General features: G+C 37.8%; 1 protein-coding gene and 1 long non-coding RNA gene across 3 annotated transcripts in view; one reads left to right on the top strand and one right to left on the bottom strand.

Moving 5' to 3' along the window:
• Positions 1-11143: 11143 nt before the first annotated feature.
• LOC143876303 (uncharacterized) lies at positions 11144-12567 on the bottom strand. 2 transcript variants are annotated; one of them, XR_013250351.1, is made up of 2 exons: positions 12471-12567; positions 11144-11777 (listed from the first exon to the last, which is right to left on the bottom strand). It is a non-coding gene; the product is annotated as an uncharacterized LOC143876303 (long non-coding RNA). The 2 variants fall into 2 exon arrangements; XR_013250352.1 differs by having other exon boundaries at positions 11144-11772.
• Positions 12568-14589: 2022 nt separating this feature from the next.
• The window catches only part of LOC143876302 (serpin-ZX-like), a 77371-nt gene continuing 68515 nt past the window's right edge, over positions 14590-23445 (top strand). The window contains exon 1 of the mRNA XM_077378046.1: positions 14590-15097. Coding sequence (XP_077234161.1) covers positions 14714-15097 — 384 coding nt within the window. The 5' untranslated portion in view covers positions 14590-14713. The remainder of the gene's footprint in view (positions 15098-23445) is intronic.

Here is a 23445-nt window from a genome sequence, read left to right as displayed (position 1 = left end):
TGATACGGTTACGGCTTATTTAGAAGAATACCATCATAAATTGAAAGTTTGTTTTTCACTAAAACTTGAATGGGTTCAAGTTATTTTTTTCATACAAAATCAGACAATGGAAAACAAGGAAAAATTGGATAAGTGTTTCCTTTCATTTTTCATAAAATTCCTGCAATCCTAACCGGGCCATCATGATTTGGTCCAGATTGAACAAGGTGGATGGCATATACATTTTGTAATACATGCCATGGTTTTTAATTTCGGTTTCGGTACCAGTTTTGGACCCCACCGAAATCGAAATTTCGACCAAAATTTTGAAATTTCGGCCAAAATCCGGCAAAACAAGGTAAATACTATTATATTCCATACAAGAAATTACCAAACCGAAATTTCATTAAAATATTTAATTTATTAAAAAAACAGTTTTTTAGGTGAAAATTTGAAATTTCGGACGAAATAAAATACCATTTTGGGGATATGTGATTTCGGTCGAAATTTAAAACCATGATACATGCATGCAAGAAAGATTTCGGTTGGGAAAAGTGCATGGTGGTGAGTTCCACCTTTGATTAATCTAAACATTAATTTTCATATCCATTAATCTATCAGATCGAATGGTTTGGATTACACATACATGTCTTTATGCAAGACCCAAAAGTTGATTGTTAAGATTAAACTCGATCAAATTGTATTAAAAGTTTACCCTCATACACAATCCAAATAACGTCTCTTAAGTATTTGATATGATACACAGACTTTGTTGTAGCACGTTCAATAATTTTATAGGCTCTGAAATTTGCACATCATGTTTTGATAATTGACCCTAAAAAGGAAATATATGATGATTGGATTTTTTTTTTCTTGGGTACTTCCTGATAAATTCACACCCAAAATTTCTTCCATTCTCCCTTGGCTCAAAACTGGCAATCTGATTTTTGAGGAGTCAACAAGCCCACTGTCCACTCGGATCTGTTTCAAATCGGATCCAAATTAATTTGGTTTTCTCTCAGATCGTACATTCAATTTTATAATCCATAATTGTTCGAACTCAGGCCATATCTTAATGCAGAATGCTAGGTTGATAGCCCATGGACAATATTTATGTGTGGATTATGCACACATGTAAGTAGGAAAAGATGGCGATCCTAACTATCAAAATGGGAGTTAGATCAAAGTTACTTTTGGTCAATCTAGACCGTAAAAAAACTATAGAGCTGATAATGATCCTAACTATCAAACCCAGCCAATGGATTATCTAAAAAGGGACCGTTAGGATTGTTTGAATATAGGCTGTGTTTGGATCGCAGGAATTCTTTCCTTTCAGGAAAATAGAGGAAAATGATACTGTTACGGCTTATTTAGAAGAATACCATCATTCAACTTTTTATTCTTATTTATTACTATATGCATGTAAACCCCTCATATTTTTAACAAGTTTATCTCCAAACTAAAAGCCCGGTTGTAGTTTCACTCTGAGCTTAAACATAGATATATGTAGAGAAGGAAAGGTGGAAGGTGGATCCAAAGTCTTCCCAGTCTTCGCCACCTCACCGTTCATAAATCAGGACAACATGTTAAGGTAGTTATCAGATTAAGGTAAACATATTTTGACAAGGGTTATGAGCTTATCTGTTACAGTTCTATGATCATAAAAAATCTTAGGGTTGCAACTCGAGCCACGTAAAACCCGACCCGAAAATAACCTGGGTTGGGTTCAAGTTTCATGGGTTTCGGGTCGAGCCGGGTTGAGCATCCAAAAGCCCGCATGAATCTCGGGTCGAGCCGGGTTGAGCATCCAAAAGCCCGCATGAATCTCGGGTCGAGCCGGGTTGAGCATCCAAAAGCCCGCATGAATCTCGGGTCGAGCCGGGTTTGAAGGGGCCCGACCCAAGTTACATAAGTTATGGTATGTACTTTTTTTTTTCTATGGTTAGTTAAAAGTTAAAAGTGAAAACCCACGCACCCATTGTTATAGTATGTGAGTGTAATTTCTGCTTCTATGAGTTGAGCTGATTCAAGTGTTTGATTCAGCATTGTTTGATTCAAGTGTAATGTGAGTGTAATTACATCATTGTTTGATTCAAGTGTAATGTGAGTGTAATTTCTACTTCTATGAGTTGAGTTGCTTTGCCAAACAAGAGTTTTCCTTAAAAAATTGCGTCAACGTGAAAAAACCCGACCCGACCCAAGATTTATCATGGGTAGGGCCGGGTTTGGGAATCGTGGGTTTTCCGAAAAAAAACCCGACCCGACCCGACCCGAGATATTTCTCGGGTAGGGTTGGGTTCTCCAAAACCCGACCTGCCCGACCCGAGTTGCAGCCCTAAAAAATCTAATAGGACGTTTCTATTTATATGCCATTGGTCCCACTACTTTCTATCCATTGACTAAGGTTAATCTGACCTTGCTTCATCATCAAACACCATCAATTGTAAATAGAGTTTAGCAATCTAAATTGTGGTTTTGTAGTCCAGTCAACAGTACATTTAGATCATTATTAGATCTTTATGTTGCTTAGATCTATACTAATGATGAAAATTAGTAAACTATAATAGATTTGTAAAGTTTTATAATAGATCATAAATAAATTTTAACATAAGATGTTTGATCTAGCTAGTTCTACATTTATATGATGGATGCATATATTTTTCTATAAAAAAAAAAAAAAAGAACTGGCAAAAGTACAAACGGAGACTACTTGTTCGACGATCCAAACCATTTATCTAAAGAAGGGTGACAGAATTTATTAAAGAAGGGTGACAGAATTTACAAAACAATGGTGTTTTAAATAAGGTTTTACCAAGCTCACAATTTAGATTGCTATAGAGTTTAATATAGCTCAAATTAAATGAGTGCATTTTTATTATTCAATATTTTATCAAAAACTTTAAATTTATAAAAAGATATCTTAGACACTGATTTGATATGGGAGGAGTGCTAACAATGAGTTGTGGGTCAAATCAGACGATTGCCCGAGTCACACCTAACGATTCTTATGTCATTGATAAGAATCATTAATTGACGAAAACACCCCTATCTGAACCACTTTAGAGCTAAAAAGCTTCATTCCAATAAGTGTATTAACGTAATTCTAGTGGGTGTTTTAGTAAATTCGGAAAAAAACTAAATTAGTTTACCAAAAAGGATCCGTGCACCCTCCATTGACATTCCAAGCACAAAGTTAAAGACGTGAGCAGCGTGGGAATTAAAAAAGTAGTGCATGGTTGCCAACCTTGCAGAGTAGTGGGAGGGGTGTCATTACTAGTATAAAAAGGAAAGAGAGAGAGAGAAAAGGCATTATTCTCCAAGCCAAAATCCACATTTTTTGAGAAATTTGGCTTGGAAAGGTAGAAGGTGGATCCAAAGTCTTCCCACGCCACCTCACCGTTCATAAATCTGGACCGTCCAAATGTCTAAAGTAGAAGCTCAGCTCCCAAGTAAGGGAAAAACGCGTAATAATAGTGACATCTCATAAAGAGTGAGACCCACAAGTGTGACAGGAAAGGTCGTCTCTTTTTCTATCCGTCTCACATGAGAGTCAAGAGAATACTTCCACTGCATGCCTCACACTCTGAATCACTCATCAATACCTCACACTCTAAATCACTCATCAATAATTCCTTCACCTTACATTAAAGGATGGTAGGTCTCACTCTTTATGAGATGTCAGTATTACTACTCATTATTTATTTATTTTCTATTTATTTAAAGAAGATGCAGGTATATATATTACAAAATGAGAATTAGATCAAAGACACTTTTGGTCAATCTAGACCGTCAAAAAACTACTGAGCTGTCCATGATACTAACTCACATTGTCTTGTACTATTCAACCAGCTGTCAATGGCTATGACAATTTCAAAAAAATGCTATAGAAGCAAATTATGAAATAAAAGACAAGGTAACTAAGTGCAAATATCAAAACCCAGTAGTGCCAAAATCAATAGCCTTCTTATAAACTGCATATTTAAAACTGATGGGACTGATATCTCCACGACAATGTTTTCCCTCAGATCGTGCATTCAATTTTATAATCCATAATTGTTTAAAATCAGGCCATCCATTGGATTGTTAAATATCTTAATGCAGAATGCTAGGTTGATAACCCATGGACAATATTTATGTGCGGATTATGCACACATGTAAGTAGGAAAAGATGACAACATGACCATCATAATCACTCGTCTCTTCTTACCTTCATTGATAACAGGCCCACATGACTCAAAGTAGTCTCCACTGTATCTAAGATCCAAGAGATATTTTGGGTATGATCAAGCGAGTATAATTATTTTGTTTATCTTCCAATTTGATTTTTTAAGCCGTTTAGTGAGTTAGGGAAGAGTGGGTCGGTTCGACTTTTTATTCTTATTACTATATGCATGTAAACCCCTCATATTTTTTACAAGTTTATCTCCAAACTAAAAGCTCGGTTGTAGTTTCACTCTAAGCTTAAACATAGATATATGTAGAGAAGGAAAGGTGGAATGTGGATCCAAAGTCTTCCCGGTCTTCGCCACCTCACCATTCATAAATCTGGACCGTCCAAAATGTCTATAGTAGAAGCTTAGCTCACAAATAAAGTAAAAACGCGTACTAATAGTGACATCTCTGAAAGAGTGAGACCCACACGCGTGACTGGAAAGGTCATCTCTTTCTCTATCCATTTAACATGAGAGTCAAGAGAATATATCCACTACGTGCTACACACTCTACACGACCATCTCAATCACTCCTCAATAATTTCTTCACTGCCTTACATTGAAGGATGGTAGGTCCCAGCCATTATTATTTTGTGTAATCTTTATTTAATTTTTAATTATTTAAAAGAATAGGTGAAGATGTCGGTATAGTACAAAATGAGAGTTAGATCAAAGTTACTTTTGGTCAATCTAGACCGTAATAAAACTATAGAGCTGATAATGATCCTAACTATCAAACCAGCCAACTGATTATCTAAAAAGGGACCGTTAGGATTATTTGGATAGTCGTTGATGGAATCTTTCAATTGCAAGAGAGCTTTTCTCTCTTCCACCAAACATGCTTGGCCCCCGAAAAAGCAGCAACACACACTCACAAACCACAACACCCCAACAATACTATACGCATGTAAACCCCTCATATTTTTAACAAGTTTATCTCCAAACTAAAAGCTCGGTTGTAGTTTCACTGTAAGCTTAAACATAGATATATATGTAGAGAAGGAAAGGTGGATGGTGGATCCAAAGTCTTCCCAGTCTTCGCCACTTCACCGTTCATAAATTTGGACCGTCCAAATGTCTAAAGTAGAAGCTGTGGTCACAAAAAAGGGAAAAAACGCGTAGTAATAATGACATCTCATAAAGAGTGAGACCCACTAGTGTGAAAGGAAAGGTCGTCTCTTTTTCTATCCGTCTGACACTCTAAATTACTCATCAATAATTCCTTCACCTTACATTAATTAAAGGATGGTAGGTCTCACACTCATTATCATTTTGTGTAACCTTTATTTATTTATTTAAAGAAGATGCAGGTATATATATTACAAAATGAGAATTAGATCAAAGACACTTTTGGTCAATCTAGACCGTCAAAAAACTACTGAGCTGTCCATGATACTAATCCCATCAAACCTACCGATGGATTATCCACAAATTGAAAGTTTGTTTCTCACCAAAACTTGGACCGTCCAAAATGTCTAAAGTAGAAACTTAGCTCACAAATAAGGGGAAAACGCGTACTAATAGTGACATCTCTTAAAGAGTGAGACCCACAAGCGTGACAGGAAAGGTCATCTCTTTCTCTATGCATTTAACATGAGAGTCAAGAGAATACATCCACTACTGCTACACACTCTACACGACCATCTCAATCACTCCTCAATAATTTCTTCACAGCCTTACATTGAAGGATGGTAGGTCCCACGCGTTATTATTTTGTGTAATCTTTATTTAATTTTTAATTATTTAAAATAATAGGTGAAGATGTAGGTTAGATAAAAAAAAAACTATAGAGCTGATAATGATCCTAACTATCAAACCCAGCCAATGGATTATCCAAAAAAGGGACCGTTAGGATTGTTTGAATATAGGCTGTGTTTGGATTGCAGGAATTCTTTCCTTTCAGGAAAATAGAGGAAAATTATACGGTTACGGTTTATTTAGAAGAATACCAACATAAATTGAAAGTTTGTTTTTCACTAAAACTTGAATGGGTTCAAGTTATTTTTTTCATATAAAATCAGACAATGGAAAACAAGGAAAAATTGGATTAGTGTTTCCTTTCATTTTTCATAAAATTCCTCGGATCCTAACCGGGCCATCATGATTTGGTCCAGATTGAACAAGGTGGATGGCATATACATATTGTAATACATGCCATGGTTTTTAATTTCGGTTTCGGTACCAGTTTCGGACCCCACCGAAATCGAAATTTCGACCAAAATTTTGAAATTTCGGCCAAAATCCGGCGAAACAAGGTAAATACTATTTTATTCCATACAAGAAACTACAAAACCGAAATTTCATTAAAATATTTAATTTATTAAAGAAACAGTTTTTTAGGTGAAATTTCGGTAATAAATGAAATTTCGGACGAAATAAAATACCATTTTGGGTATATGTGATTTCGGTCGAAATTTAAAACCATGATACATGCATGCAAGAAAGATTTCGGTTGGGAAAAGTGCATGGTGGTGAGTTCCACCTTTGATTAATCTAGACCATCCATTAGGGTGAGCTCATATTGTCCTCTCAAATTGCCTTGTGATCTTCTTTGAAAGTTTTCGATTCCTAAGATCTATGGAATACCAAAGGCTCTAGGGCTTTATTAGTTTCGGCCTCGAATCGCAATCATGGATGGGAATCAAGCTTTCAACCCTTGTATAATTTAGCACGTAAGTTATAGTATCTTATTGCCTTGGTTTGTAGCAAAAAGATTCGAAATTTCATTAATTTAATATAAAAATGAATTACGACACGTAAAACGAAGAAGCGATTAGAAAACGGATAAAAAACATTTTTTTCGAAACTTTTTTCATGAGAAATTCAATTTATTATTGAACATTAATTCTGGAGAGTTTGATCAATTTTTAAAAGCTTTTGATATTTATTAAAAATGGCCGAAATCTATAACTCTCACTGAAATAGCTTTAAATCTCTTTTGATATTTATTTTTAAAAGCTTTTGATATTTATTAAATTTTGATATATCATAAAAACATTAATTTTCATATCCATTAATCTATCAGATCGAATGGTTTGGATTACACATACATGTCTTTATGCAAGACCCAAAAGTTGATTGTTAAGATTAAACTCGATCAAATTGTATTAAAAGTTTACCCTCATACACAATCCAAATAACGTCTCTTTAGTATGTGATATGATAAACACAAACTTTGTTGTAGCACATTCAATAATTTTTACAGGCTCCTGAAATTTGCACATCATGTTTTGATAATTTCACTAACTCACATGGTCTTGTACTATTCAACCAGCTGTGAATGGCTATCACAATTTCAAAAAATGCTATAGAAGCAAATTATAAAATAAAAGACAGAGTAACTTAGTCCGAATATCAAAACACAGTAGTGCCAAAATCAATAGCCTTCTTATAAACTGCATATTTAAAACTGGTGGGACTGATGTCTCCATGACAATGTTTTGATAATGAGGAGACAATTGCTCTGGGCATTTTTCAAAAGGAGATAACGAGTTATGCACAGCTAAAATCAAATAAGGTGCAAAATTTTAAAGTAAATAATTCACGGGTGTAAACTTTTACGCCCATTTTATGCCAAAACAAATTGACCCTAAAAAGGAAACATATGATGATTTGGATTTTTTTTTTTGATGGGTAGTTCCTGATAAATTCACACCCAAAATTTCTTCCATTCGCCCTTGGAAACCTGATTTTTGGGGAGTCAACAAGCCTATTGTCCACTCGGATCTGTTTCAAAGCGGATCCAAATTAATTGGGTTTTCCCTCGGATCGTACCTTCAATTTTATAATCCATAATTGTTCAAAATCGGGCCATCCATTGGATTGTTCAATATCTTAATGCAGAATGCTAGGTTGATAACCCATGGACAATATTTATGTGTGGATTATGCACACATGTAAGTAGGAAGAGATGGCGACACTCATATCACATGATCTAACATTATTAGATTGGAATGAGTTATTATATAATGCTTAGGAGTAGCTATGCTTTATTTAAAAACAAAAAAAACAAATAGTTGAGCCGAAGTTTGTTTACAAATTTATGAGGAATGAGAGATGCAAGGGCGCCCTTGCATAAAGAGCTGGAAAAGAGCCCTTGATTGCATCACATCATTTTGGGTAACCGTCCAAAATCGGTTGAAAAAGGTAAATTCGGTTTTAGTTAATGATGTGGATCCAATCAAGGGCCTTTTCCAGCTCTTTATGCAAGGGCATCCTTGCTTCTATCATTCGGGTCACCTTAATGTAAGTAGGCTGTGCCCCAAAATTCATCCCCTTAGGATGATCCTAGCCCCCCGAATCCAAAGCGTTTGGTAGTGTTTGGATTCGGGTATGGGCCCACATTATTTGGATGATCCAAAGCGTTCATTTAATAAAATTCAATAAGTACTATTTTATAAAATATTTAGCCAGGTATTCCCTCGTTGATGACTTATGACTAGTAAAAGCATATGGGACCCAACTGAAAATGAAAGGACATCTCCTGTGGACGACTCTCACTCCTATGAAAAAGGATATGAGAAGGGCAATGATAAATTCACACCCCTATTACACGTAAAAAAGCGTTATAGTATGCCAGGGGTGCGAATTTATCATCTCCCAGAAGATCGAAAATCTTAATTGGTGGGACCTATCATCCTTCGATGGAAGATGATGAGTAATTGAGACGGTTGTGTCTAGTGTGGAGTGTGGGTCGGACTGTTTTTAATGCCTAATTGTCTGCTAGTGAAAAAGCAGTCTACTTGATAGAGATTTAAACAATTAAAATTTAGTAGTCAATGTCGTGCCATATACGCCACATAACCATAACAATCACTCGTTCTCTCCTTACATTCATTGATAACAGGCCCACATGACTCAAAGTAGTCACGTGATCTAAAATCCAAGAGATATTTTGTGTATGATGGAGAGAGTAAAATTATTTTGTTTACCTTCCCATTTGATTTTTTAGGTCGTTTAGCGATTGGAGTTAGCGAGGAGTGGGGTCGGTTCGACTTTTTATTCTTATTACTTTTCTCAATTTCAAAGAGCATGGTTGTCTCTCTCTCTCTCTCTCTCTCTCTCTCTCTCTCTCTCCTTTCTGTCTTTCACCCATCTACTTTCTTTTTCTCAGTTTCCATTATATTTCTCTCATGAAAAGAACACCCCACCAAATGTCTATACCGTGCCATATACTCCATATGACCATCTCAATCACTCATTACTAGGTCTCTCCTTACATTCAGAGTGAGTTTGGTTGCACAAAAGCCGGGGAGGCTTAGGGATTTTGCTTGGCATTTGGGTGTCATGTCAGCAAAATACTTTGTTTTTGGTTGCCAATATAGCATTGAACATCTTGGAGACTCCCTAACATGTCGCCTGGGTAATTATTGCATGTATGTTGATATGACATTCTTGTGCATTGTAACATACAAGAATTTTGCTTGTAGATGTGGCTCTTGGCTGCAGGTGAGTGGTATAACTGTCAGTGTATTTTCAAAGAAAAAGTGTTTTGAAAAGGCTTTATATAGAAAAGTGCATTTGGTTTGTAAAAGTGGGTGCTTTGGAAAAGAGGTTAAAAGTGCTTTGAGGATAGGCCCACATTGGAAGTTCAAAGAGTTCGAAAAGGATATATATAGCGTTATCTACTTCTCTCTATTGTTTTGTTGCACAACCGGTGGACCCACGAGACGGTGCAACGCACCATCCACACGTGTGGCATGAGTTGTAGGGCGCTAGTGGCGCTCTTTTACTATAGGGCTTACGATTGTGGATTCCATATCTATGCCATTAGTTGTTTACTGGATACAAAATAAGCACATCGACATAGAGTACCTCAGGGTTAGAGAAAATTTCGTGAATCATCGTGTGGCTATTAACCACATTTCTACCATGCAGATGTTAGCATATCCCATGAATAAAGGGCTTCCTCCCAAGTTATATAAGGAAAATGTGGATCGTGTTGGTGTTATTGTATTTGGTGTTTAGTTACATTTGTCACTTTAAGTTGCAACATAAAGATGATGATTATGTTCATATGTTTTTACATATATTCTGCCTTATATAAAATGTATATACATCTAGGTTAAATAAGACGGGCTGTCCATGAGGACATATAAAGTTGGACCCGAATAAGCATTTGAAATCTTTGTCAATAAAGTTTTAAACCACACAAAAAGTGTACATTAGTGTGAATCGGTGTATGTGACACATAGAAGACAGCATCTAAACCAAAAAGCTTAAAGAATTTAAGCAAAATATATGACCACCGGAGCTTTATTCAATCTAGTCTATGATTACCTATCAGATGGGGTTAGAGTTAATGCATCTCTTAAAATCAACTGCATTTTCTGAGGTTTTGAAGGTCATATATCATATACAATTCTAAATGTATAGCCAAAATAGATTTTAATGCTATGATAATAGGAATCAACTGATATCATTTAGCAAAGCAGTCATAAATGGTACAGAAAAGACAAGTCTTGCAATTTTCCCAATAGGTTTGAAGTAAGTTCAATCTTACAGGTCGTGAACAGTGTGTGAATAGTGAAGTGTGCCCTCTTTTAATCAAGAGTCACTTAAACTCTCTCCCTATGACTCACAAGTTAAAAAATTAAAAGAAATGGCATGAGCTCTATTAACTTGTAACTAATAGAAATAACAGACATAAAAGATATGGCCATGTTCAATTACTGCCACATTAGTAAGCTACAACTAATGCCGTCTGTCTAAAAAAAAAAGTGGGGCAAGTAACAAATTTAAATATGGAGCTAACACGACAAGAACAGAACATAGAAGGATGAGAGCAATGTATTCACCTTCTAATGCATCCATTACAACAGTGACATGGTTAGGGGTTGAGAAACAACGGTACAGACACACATCATTGCCCTAAAAAAAGAGGGAAACAGAATGAAAAACTCACATCATTGTCCTAAACAAGTGAACATCCAACTTAATATACAAATTTAGTATCATTCAAAATGATATATACAAATTTAGGAAAAATGTATAGAAACATGTCTTAATTCCGGAGCTTTGGGTTTGACATGATCCATAACATATTTGCATAAAGGAAAAAAAGAAAGTATAAAAGGATATCTCATTTTCTTCTTTTTGGGTATGTCTAATTAGCTCCTGCATGTATCTTGAAACATCACTAAGATGCTCATTCAGCTATAGTTATAAATGCAAAAGGTACATCATATGTTTTGCAAAATTTTACCCAAAATTTATCAAACCATACTAACTTTATTTCAATATCCATCTATCTTACAAGAAATAAAGGTCAAATCTAAGTTGAGCATCCGGACGAATCAGTAATCAATGAAGTTGATTGCATCATAAGACAGTTAGATACAAAGAAATTTTTTTTTTGGAGAAGATAATACCCTAGTAAAAAGATACATTGACAGCTACATCATTGGGATGAGGCTGCCCTACATACGAGAAGTTTGTAAATGCCGGTGCCTTCCGAAGCAAACCCATTTTCTAGGGAATAGATTGCTGCCATCTATATGTAGTTGCACATTAAGCATAACCAAAATGTAATCAGGGAAATGTACATCCAGAAAACCAGCAATTTCTAAGCATGTTTTGAAACCTGAACTGAAGAAATAAAGGCCATCATGAATCATACAAACAAAGCTTGCAAAAATGCTTAAACTGAAGAGCTATGAACAAGCAAAAATTGTGAGTTTCAAAGAGATAAAAACATGGACCTTTCCCAAAGCAAGAACGTAAATGGAGGAAATGACCACCTTTGGTAAAATTACATGATTGCACGAACCAGGAAATCAAAAAACAAAGTCTAACAAATTTTTAGTGGTGGCTAGTAAGAAGAGACGAGATGAGGCATACATAGAAATTGGAGGAGCAGAGGGATTGGAGTCCAACAATTAGTTTTTAACTCACAATGGGCACTTAAAATCCAAAACAAACAGGTCCTTCCAATATTTGCAGCTCACACTTTCAATTCGGCAAAAATATCAGAAGCTCAAACGCGAACAGTATCAAGAGTGAAGAATAGGGAACACATATTGTCATGAATGCAATGCAAAATACATGAGAGAGACAGAGAGAACCAGATTTAAGTTTCATTTCTATTCCAAAATAGAAAAACTAACATTCTCAAGAATCTATCAATCTGTAAAACCGAAAATCCATTATCTCATATAAGCAAAATGCAGGGGCTAATCCATTATCCCATAAGCAAAACGGAGGGACTAATGCCCTTTTTGGTTTGCAGGTAAAACCTAAAATCCATTATCTACAATCAGACGAAAATGCAGGAATATATACCCGAGAAATGCGAAGATGGAGAAAACCCTAGGATCGAAGAAAACCCAATGCTCCTTTTCTTCTTCCATGAAACCCTAAGTCTTGCAAAGGGGAAAACCCTAAATAAAACCACACAAAACCAAATAACACAGAAAGCCCTGAGTCTTTCAAAGGAGAAACCCTAAATAAAAGCACACAAAACCTAATAAAACAGAAAAACTTAGATAAACATACACAAATAAAAAATAAACAAAAAAAAAATTGCAGAGACATACCCAGAAAAAGGAAAAAACCAGAGTAGGGAACGGAGTTTTGCTTTCTCGACGAAGGAGACGCACGGACTTTGCGTTTTCTCGAGGCAGGAGATGTTGTGTATTTTCTTACGTTGTACGTGGGGTTAGTTAGTGCACAGTAGTTGGGAGTTTTTATTCGATAAAGAGCCTTAGAAAGCAGTATTGGACATACCATACTTGATATTATTTTTTTTTGGGTTTGCCTATACTTGATATTTTGATCTAACAGCAGCTCGCTTGGAGGATTCTTGATCTTGTTTCTAATTGGCTTGAGGTAAGTTTCGCGTTAATTTTGAATTACATAAAGTTTTACACCTATGAATATTATGGGTCGTGAATAGTGTAAAATTTGAGAGGCTAGAGCCTTTTTCTCTAATTTTAAAAATGAAGATGAAGAAAATAAAAATAGATGAAGGGAGACACACGTGCTCTCTATCAATACAAATGGGAGAAGGTGGCTCCTCCCCGGTTCAAATCTCGTATCTTTTCAATAGGATTTTGATGATGTGGATTTGTTTGGCTCACTTAGTTACCTTGATAATTAGTGGTATAAGTAATCTATAGGGAGGAGAGAAACATTTGATTTACCTTGTAGAATATTGATAAGTAGTGTTCGGTTACCAAACTCGTAGAATTTGACTTGGAGAACGACGCTCTCTCTTTCTTCTCTCTCCCTCTTCTTTTTCTATATTGGTAATGACACCCCCTCCCACTACGAGGTTGGGAACAAACACCAAAGGGTGTTTGGATACGCGGATTTTAGAATCCAGGATTTTTTAAAAATCCTGGATGGAAGATGACAGAAGAAGGAGGCCGTCTATCGTTTTCAAATTTGACGCCCTTCTTTCCGTCAAGCCAGAGAGCAGGAGATCGTCCCATGATTCCAGTTTTTAGAAATCTCAGGATGAGGGAGAGATTTCTAAAACCTGGATTTCTCACTTAAACTGCAAGATATCTAATTAAAACGAGGTTTTAGTTTGAAAATAGTGTAAAAGAGGGTTCATGGTCAAGCTGATGTATGTTGTCCTGAGAGCGTTTCTTGGATTTTAACTGAGAAATTCAGGTTTTAGAAATCTCTCCCCCATTCCGAGATTTCTATAACCTGGAATCATGGGACGATCTCATGCTCTCTTGTTGTCAGAAAGAAGGGTGAGAAATCAGAAAACGACGGCCGGCTCTTGTCTCCCATCTACAATTTTTAAGAAATCCAAGATTCTAAAATCCCTTAGGGGCTGTTTGGATATGCAGATTTTAGAATCTTGGATTTCTTCAAAATTGGATTTTAAGTAAGAAATTAGGAGATAAGAGAAGAAGGAGACCGTCTGTTTCACTTCTCTTTAGAATCTTGGATTTTAAGTAAGAAATCCAGGTTTAAGAAATCTCTCTCCCCCATCCTGAGATTTTTAAAACCTGGAAACATGGGATGATTTCCTACTCTCTTGCTAAAGGAAAGAAGGGCGAGAAATCAGAAAACGACGGATGGTCTGCTTTTTCTCTTGTCTCCAATCTACAATTTTGAAGAAATCCAAGATTCTAAATCCGCGTATCCAAATGGCCCCTAATTATCACTATCCTACAAGGTAAATTCTAGGTAAATCAAATGTCTGTCTCCTCTAGTTATACTACTAATCTACAAGGTAACTACTTGTAGCCTTCTAGATATTCAGCTCTACCAATGGAACACATTGGTGAAAGACCGGTCCCGGCACTAGACATGAGACGTGGGCTGATTCTCAGCTAAACCCACTGCCCCATGGCAAAGCACAAAGTTACCTGGCTCATACAAAAAAGGGCACTTTCGAAATTATACTCAAAACCAATCCTCATTGTCACGGCCTATTTTCTTCTTAGTCGGTCACGTTCGCATCGAATTCCTTTCCCACTCCATTATTTTCCTTCCAAAAAACAGAGTGACATAAAGCAGAAATCTAAATTAAGTTTTGATTCTAAACCCTCTGAAAATTTCCGGCAATGGATCTAAGAAAATCAATCGGCAACCAAACAGATTTTTCACTGAGAATCGCAAAGCACATCCTGCTGAAAGAAGGGACCAATCTCGTGTTTTCTCCATCATCGATCCATATAGTCTTGAGTCTGATCTCTGCAGGGTCGAAGGGAAAAACCCTAGAACAGTTGCTTTCCTTTTTAAGATCAGAAAGCAACGAAGAACTCAACACCCTCTCTTCTCAGCTCGTTACTCTCATCTTCACTGACGCATCTCAGAGTGGTGGGCCCCGTATCTCTTTCGTTAATGGGGTTTGGGTTGAGAAATCTCTCCCTCTCAAACCCTCATTTGAAGAGACTGCTAATAAGCTTTATAAAACAGAAGCTAAGCTAGTAGATTTTCAGACCCAGGTCAGATTTTCTTTCATTTCTCTCTGAATGGTCTCGCATTTCATTCATTCTCTTTGTATTGGGGAAGCGTTAGGAACAAATGCCTTTAAATTGAGCAGAAATTATGACAATTTCTGGGTTTTTTTTCCCCGAATTTCAATATCCCACCTTGGAGAAAACACGCCAAGAATACCCATATGGGCTTTGTTGTGAATTACTTGATGAAGGGTATAAAAAGTAATTTTTCCCTTGAAAGATCTTTTGTTTTAGATTGGTGTTATTTTTTTTTTCTTGAAACTATTGTTTAATTAGCTGCTTTAAGATTATAATATTTGGTGCGCTAGTTCTTTGCTTATAATATTTGGTGGGCTAGTTCTTTTCTTTGGCTTTGCAAATTTATATTGCTGTTTCCTTCTTGAAACTAGTGTTCAATTAGCTGCTTTGGGAATATATTTCGGTGGGTTGATTCCATGCTTTTCTTTTATGCTTCTCTAACTTGGTGTTTTCAAGATTCTGAATGGACTAGAAGTTCTTCGTGCTTTTAGAGTTTATGTTGCTAGTGTTGCATTTTTCTCTTTGTATTAGACGTTCATCTGAGTTCTTTGGGAAGGTTGCGATTCTTGTAGTCTTTAAGGTGTACATGTCCATATCACAGACACATATATTATCTTCTAAACATTTGGTATTAATAATTTAATATAAGAACATAATTATGCTACATCTGATCAGACTAGACTGTCGAACATATACATTTTTAGCAGTGCTAATTGTGCTGATATGCAGATAATACAATATTATTTAGCCTGTACAAGTTTAAAATAAAATTCTTAAGGTAGTGATCAGATGCAATGAAGCAATACCTGGTCAAAGAGTAAACTTCACCAAATTGGTGGTTTTTTTTTTGGGGGGGTGGGTTTGGGGTGAGTTACTTGGACTTGGAATTTCAAAGCTAGAGTATCGGGCTAAAATATTAGGTTGCAAGATGGGTTCTATCCCTGATACATACGTAGGCCTTCCGTCATGTACAGGAAGACCACAGAGGAATTGAGAACCAGTGATTGGATGTGTGGAAAGGCGACTGTTCTCTTAGAAAAAAGGAGTGTCGTCTTTCGAGGGAGAATTACCTTACTCAAGGAAGTCTTGGCTAGCCTGACACTCTATTTTACGTCGACCTCTGTTGTCCAACTTCCTTCGTTAATAGAATTGATCAACTTCAAAGAAATTTTTTATGGAACAATAAAGAAGAAAATAGAAACTATCATTTGGTCAGTTTGGATGCAACTAATTAAGGGTCGCAGTAATCATTTTTATATGGAACAATAAGGAATAAAATAACCTGACACTCTATTATGAAATTCTAGAGTCTCATTCAAAAAAGATTATGATTAATGATAGGAGATGGGGAAATGATTAGATTCTGGTTAGATAACTTGTGTGGGGATGGAACATTAATGTAGGACTTTCCAACATTATTTAAGGCAGCATCTCGCATTGATATTTTGGTGGTTGAATCTTTTTGCAAGGTTAATGATATGGTAGATTGGAATTTCAGATTCAAGAGGAATTTCTTTGAGCAAGAAATGAGAGAAGTTACATCCTCTCAATGAAGAATTAACTCAATCTAAATAAAACGCGAGGAAAAAGACATAAGAGTTTGGCTATGGATCTCAATGGGCATGTTGTCAGTCAAATCTTTCTATAAACACTTGGTCCTGATTCATAATTCATCACTAGCATGGCTAGTTTGGGAAATTAAAACCCCTTCGAGAATTAATGCATTCTATTTTGCCCACTTGTTTTCATAAGATCCTCACCGTGGATCACCTTCGTAATACACAAAATATTATGGTTAACCATTCTGCCATTGTCTTTCCGACGTCGAGTCCGTTGACCACCGTCTTCTTCATTGCCAATTTACTCATGAGTTGTGGTAATTTGTCTGTGTCTCTTTAGACTTTGTTGGGTTCTTCCTGATCATATTGAATCATGGAGTTTTGCCCCTTGGCCCTCTAGATGTAAGACTTTATAAACCCTATTCCTGGCTGCCACTTTCTTTCCAGTATGGCCCTCTATAAACCGTCTCTTTCTCTTGCCGCCAAGAACGACAAAGGGGTTGTGAAGTAGGCTGCTGAAGTATAAATGATTAAATAACACCAATTCTAACAGCTTAGGCTTTTGGAGTAATTGGTTGCTTCAAATTTTATCAGAGCTATTGCATCGTTCTGAGTTTAAAACCTTACAACTCCTTAATATTAAAAAATCCACGTATATGGCCAATCCATGCTCTCCCCTGAGAGATGAATACCCTCTTACAGTGCTGAGTGGGGGCCCACCTATGTATAGGACTGGGTGGGACCTAGCCTAGTATGGAAAAGGTTTAAAGGGCCATGCCTAATGCGTTCCATCAGCTCTGGAGCTTTGGCTTATTGGTAAGGTACCTAACATTTGGTATCAGAGAAGCCACCACATCTTGTGTTCGAGTCACGGAATGGGGCGACCTGTGGAAAGGGCTACCTGGAAAAAAGAGTGGGCTGCCGAGGACGGTCCTAAGTGGGGGCCCGCCTAGGTCTGGGACTGGGTGGGACCTAGCCAGCCTGGTGATGGATAGATTTAAAGGGCCTTGCCTAACGTGTTCCAACCAAGTTTTTAAAGTTCGGCTGAAATCCGTGAAAGTGCTCGATACTGGATGAGCACGAACACGATCTTGGGCGCGAAACTTTGAAGAACCCATTACTTTTAAACGTTTTTAACGAAACTTTATAAACCGACTTACCGGATTCCATTGAGTTGATCCATCTCGCACAAGCGATGTCTAGAGATGGTACTGAACAGTGGAAGCTTTTCTCTCTGGTCTCCTAGCCATCGTTTGCAAACCTTGAATTTTGAGAACACATGAAAAACGTTAGACCCGCGTCGCTCTCCTCACTTCACATCCAAAAGGCTGACGGGATGCCTGGGATCTATCAATTCTTTCCGTGGATACCAAGAACTGATTTCTCTTATCTCTTCAAGGGACGTGCGTGAGCAGGGCCGTGGGAGAGATACATATCTTTATAGAGCTTGAAGAATAGAAACTACCCATCACCGTTTCATTCTCCCACTCTTCCCAACATTTATGTTTCCACTTCCTTTTGGTAGTTAGGTTGTTATTAAACATCTTCTGATTCCTAATATCATGGGGCCCACTAATCCCAACCGTCGATATTTGCGCAGGCCACCTAAGGCTGGGATTTATCCCAACATTCTCCCACTTGGCCCTACAAAGATCTACTGGCTTACCTTAGGGATCATAACTTTATATGATATATGAATCACTTACCAAAACAATACTATTCAATTCAGTAAAAATGACCAACAACAAATCGTGTAACCATTGAGTCACCAACTCTACCCATATTGTTAGCAATCCTTACTAACATGAATATTAATGCATACATGCATGAAACGTAAAAAAAATGGTCCAAAAACAGTCATTCAAACATTCTGCCTCTTATTAACAATCCATGTAATGTGCACAAAACAAATGGAGCGGCAGAAAAATAACCATAATGTCAGAATCAACATCCCATAATGTGATCACAACACAAATGTCTAGACATAATGCAAACTCCCACTGTCCAAAGCCATTATGCTTATCCACCAACTTTATGCATGCAATTTGATCCTTAAGGACCTCAGGTGGTAAGCCTTTGGTCATTAAGTTTGTCAACACATGTGCGGTCATCATGTGTTCCGAAGATATTATATGATTCTGAACTCTCTTCCTCACGACAATATGTCAACACATTGACTCCTTAACTTAATTTGGCGTTCTTGAAAAAGTAAAACCGCAACGGAATTATCACTATACATTCTCAGTGACTTGTTGACTATCAACAAGATAAAACCCTGAGACGGAATTCCGCAACTATAAGGCATAATAACATGAGGCCTTAAAATACACAAGAAACTCCGAACCTAACACAAGAAACTCCGAACCTAAGGTGGAGACAACCGATAATGTCTACTTGACATTCTTCCACTATTCCGGACTTTCTGCAAAATATCCCAAAGCAGAACTCTAGGTGTCCCGAATGTGAGCATGTAATCCGAAGTCCCTCGCAGGTAACGCATAACCTTCTTGGCTGCCTTCCAATGATCCAAACCTGGGTCACTTTGGTACTTCCCAAGAATGCCAACTGCAAATGCAATATCAGGACGGGTACAAACCTGAGCATCCATGAGACTCCCAACTGCCGAAGCATAAGAGATCATCTTCATCTCATCCCGTTCCAGTGCGTTCCTGGGACAATGTAACTGACTGAATATAACGCCCTTAACCAAAGGGGCAAGACTAGGGGAGCATTTCTCCATGCTGAACCTTCTAAGGACTTTCTCTATATAGGCCTTCTGGGATAAACCCAGCAATCCTCGAGTCTATCTCACATAGGATGCTTCACCAAGGTCTTTCATGTCAAAGTTTCTTGAAGGAAACTTTTTTGTCTCGATCAACACTCCCAAATTACTACTGGCAAGTAGTATATCATCAACATATAACACAAGGATGATAAAATGGCTCCCACTAACCTTAAGATATATGCACTGGTCTACAACGTTCTCTTTGAATCCAAAACTGGAAACTACCTTGTGAAACTGAGATACCACTGCCTAGAAGCCTGCTTTAGTCCGTAAATTGATTTATTTAGTCTACAGACTAGGTGTTCCTTGCCTGTAGTCTCAAAGCCATCGGGTTGTACCATATAGACCTCCTCATGCAAGTCACCGTTCAAAAATGCAGTCTTCACATCCATCTGATGGAGCTCTAAGTCATAATGAGCTACCAGAGCCATGACAATCCTCAAAGAGTCTTTCTTTGACACAGGAGACAAAGTCTCTTTGTAGTTTATTCCCTCTTTCTGAGTGAACCCCTTACTGACTGGCCTGGCCTTGTATCTTTCAATACCGCCCTTGGAGTCCCTTTCAGCCTTGAAGACCCATTTACAGCCTATAGACTTGGCTCCTTTTGGCAACTCAGTGAGTTCCCAAATGCGGTTCTCTTCCATAGAGAGCAACTCATCCTTCATGGCTTTAAGCCATTGAGTTGTTCGATTACTATCCATGGCCTGACTAAATGAAAGTGGATCATCATCCATTTCACCGTCGTAGTCACACTCATTCAGATAGACAATGTAGTCATCAGCAATGGCCGACCTCCTCTCTCTGTGTAACCTGCGCACAAGTTGCTCACTGGTAGTGACCATAGGAGCATCAAGAACGTGGGGTGGAATCTCCAATGTGCCCTCTAGAGCACCAACTTCCTCGACTGGAGGAATCGGTACCACTCTGTCTTGGATTACCGGGACTGGAATAGTCAATCGGTTCTCCTTAAAAGTGAATGACCTAGGCACAGAACTCCCACTAAGGTCGCCATCCTCTAAAACAACAGCGGTCCTAGTCTCAATGATCCTGGTACTATGAGTGGGACTGTAGAACCTATAACCTTTGGACCTTTCAAGGTACCCTATAAAGTAACAAGTGATAGTTCTGGGGTCCAGTTTCTTCATCTGTGGGTTATACACCCTTGCTTCAGCTAAACAACCCCATACGTGCAAATATCCTTGCTTTGGCTTTTTACTGACCCAGAGCTCATAAGGGGTCTTAGCCACAGCTTTACTCGGTACACGATTTAGAATATGCACAGCTATTTTTAGGGCTTCACCCCATAAGGACTCAAGCAAAGGTGAATTGCATATCATGCTCCTCACCATATCAATAAGAGTACGGTTCCGCCTCTCAGCCACGCCATTCTGCTTGGGTGTACCCGGCATTGTGTACTGAGCGTCGATCCCATTCTCTTGCAGGTAAAGTGTGAATGCACCTGGATTGTGGCCCGTATCGGAGTGTCTGCCATAGTACTCTCCACCTCTATCGGACCTCACAACCTTAATCTTTAAGTCAAGCTATTGCTCAACTTCAGCCTTATATATCTTAAAGGTATCCAGGGCTTCCGACTTTTCTTTAATGCGATATACATATCCGAAGCGCGAAAAGTCAGCTATAAAGGTAATGAAGTATCTCTCGCCACTCAGATAGGAGTAAAAAATGACCCACAAATGTCAGTATGAATGACCTCTAGAAGACCGGTACTCCTAGTGGCGTCCTTCTTGTTAGTTTTCGTTTGTTTGCCTTTAAGACACTCTCTACAAATACTGAAATCAGAAAAAATCGAGTGCATGGAGAACTCCATCCTTAACTAGTCTCTCCATCCGATCGACAGAAATGTGGCCCAATAGCTTATGCCACATACTAGAAGAGTTTTCATCTACCCGACTCCGTTTATTGCCACAGTAACCGATTTCGTCGTTCACATGCATGCGTAATAAAGCCTGAGAAAATGAGTCATCTAAATGTAACATATAAAGATTACCCATGAGGGTGCCAGAACCAACCACAATAGAATGATGGAGTAGAGAAAAGCCATTATTTCCAAACTTAAATTCAAATCCACACGAATCAAGTTTAGAAACAAAGATTAGGTTTCTACTCATAGATAGAACATAGAGAATATCTAAAAGATCCAAAATAAAACCAAAATTTAAAACAAGGCGGAAAGTCCCAGTCGCCTCGACATTAGCCTCTACTCCATTTCCAACTTTAATTGTTCTCTCCCCTTTCCTGAGTCTCCGACTATCAAGAAAGCCTTGCATGGAACTCGATATGTGAATAGTCGAACCAGTATCTATCCACCAAGTATTTCTAGGAGCGTTTACCAAAAAGGCGTCTACCAAAAAGGACTCATGAGAAACAAAAACTAAATGATCTATCCCGAAGAGGTAGTCTGACACGGAACCTGGGTTCATTTTGGTAGAACTAGACCAAAAGTTACAGTCATGCTCACAATCTATGACACCATATGAATCCATACAGGGGAGTTTATTAGTTCAATCCACGATTTAAAATAATCCAACTTTAACAGAACAGTCAGATTACTTAGAATTAAGGAAAACATGAGTGTGTTTCTAAAAGGACACTAGCGTATCACCATGGCCCTTCCGTTGGGCCGAGCCACGACATACAATTAGCTCTCACTGTAGATAACACAATACCGTAATTCTAAAGGGACACCGGGTGTATCATTGTGACCCTTCCGTTGGGCCGAGTCACAACATACAATTGGTTCTCAAAACACATCACTCGGCCAATCCGACCTATGAGAAATTGGTCAGATAGTCTAGAATCACAGAAACACCTGAGTGTGAGTCTAGCGAAACACCGTCGTGTCATCGTGACCCTTCCGTTGGGCCGAGCCACGACACCAGTTGGCTTTCAACCTAGTCAACACAATATGCGATTCTAGCGAGATACTGGGCATGTCATCATGACCCTTCCGTTGGGCCGAGCCACGACACACAATCAGTTCTCACCAGTGAGACCGACTAGACCTAGACAACATGTACCAGGGGTGCTCAACACCGTTGGGCAGAAGTAGCACTCCTGACAAAGTTATTCAAGTCTACCCTCCTCACACTGCTTGTTTGCACAAACACACCAGCCCTCCATTGGGCTGACTGCTGCCTTTGAACAACCAAACACAACTTTAAGTGTTGTTTTATCAGTCCTGGATGTGTCACTATGTGCGACACGGTTTTCGATTCAACCACTAATACACAAAAGATCTTGCTTTCCCAGATAAGACCGAAGTTTTCCGTTTTATCATTTATGCAGTGTTTCACTTTATGGAAATCCATGATATATTAACCATAACCATAAAACCATCATTTAACTATAGGGCACTGGCATGCATTTACATAAATCAATTCCAATTACATGTCAAGGCAAATCAATACTTTAGTTGGATAACAAAATCCAAAAAATAACAACCACAAATAGAGTCAAGAAAACTGGTTGATTAACCTTGTTTGCAAAGGTTTTGGACTGATCGGATACATCCACAGACAATCTTAACCATTAAGAAAATCCTTTTAAGTTGTGTGTAAAATAACATACATACATAACTTAAGGTTTCTGTGTTTCATAATTAGAAACCACAAAGCATCATCCAAACTAGGTTTTAATTGTCAGTCAAATCCAAAATTTTATGCAAAATCAGTTCCTTAAGGCATGGATCATGTTTTAAAGTAGTTTCAATATCAAAAGGAAACTCTAAGAACAAGTTACATAACTTAAAATTGATAAAATACACATAAACAGCACCATCGGTGCTTTAAATGCCGAAATGGACCCCACCATTAGATCCGGAACATGCCAAAACTTTAGAAACCGATCCCACCCTAAAAATTTTCACCCAAAAATGGGTGTGAACCGGACCGACCGGTTCAAAGCAGATAAGAAATCAAGACCAGCCCACTTATTTAAAAGAGTGAGAAACG

This window comes from Tasmannia lanceolata, unplaced genomic scaffold (assembly GCF_043159265.1).
Source record: "Tasmannia lanceolata isolate RefF3 unplaced genomic scaffold, GAP_Taslan_0.1 ptg000004l, whole genome shotgun sequence".
NCBI lineage: Eukaryota > Viridiplantae > Streptophyta > Magnoliopsida > Canellales > Winteraceae > Tasmannia > Tasmannia lanceolata.
Note: the sequence above shows the minus strand (reverse complement) of the source record. Positions and strands in the feature narration are given on the sequence as shown.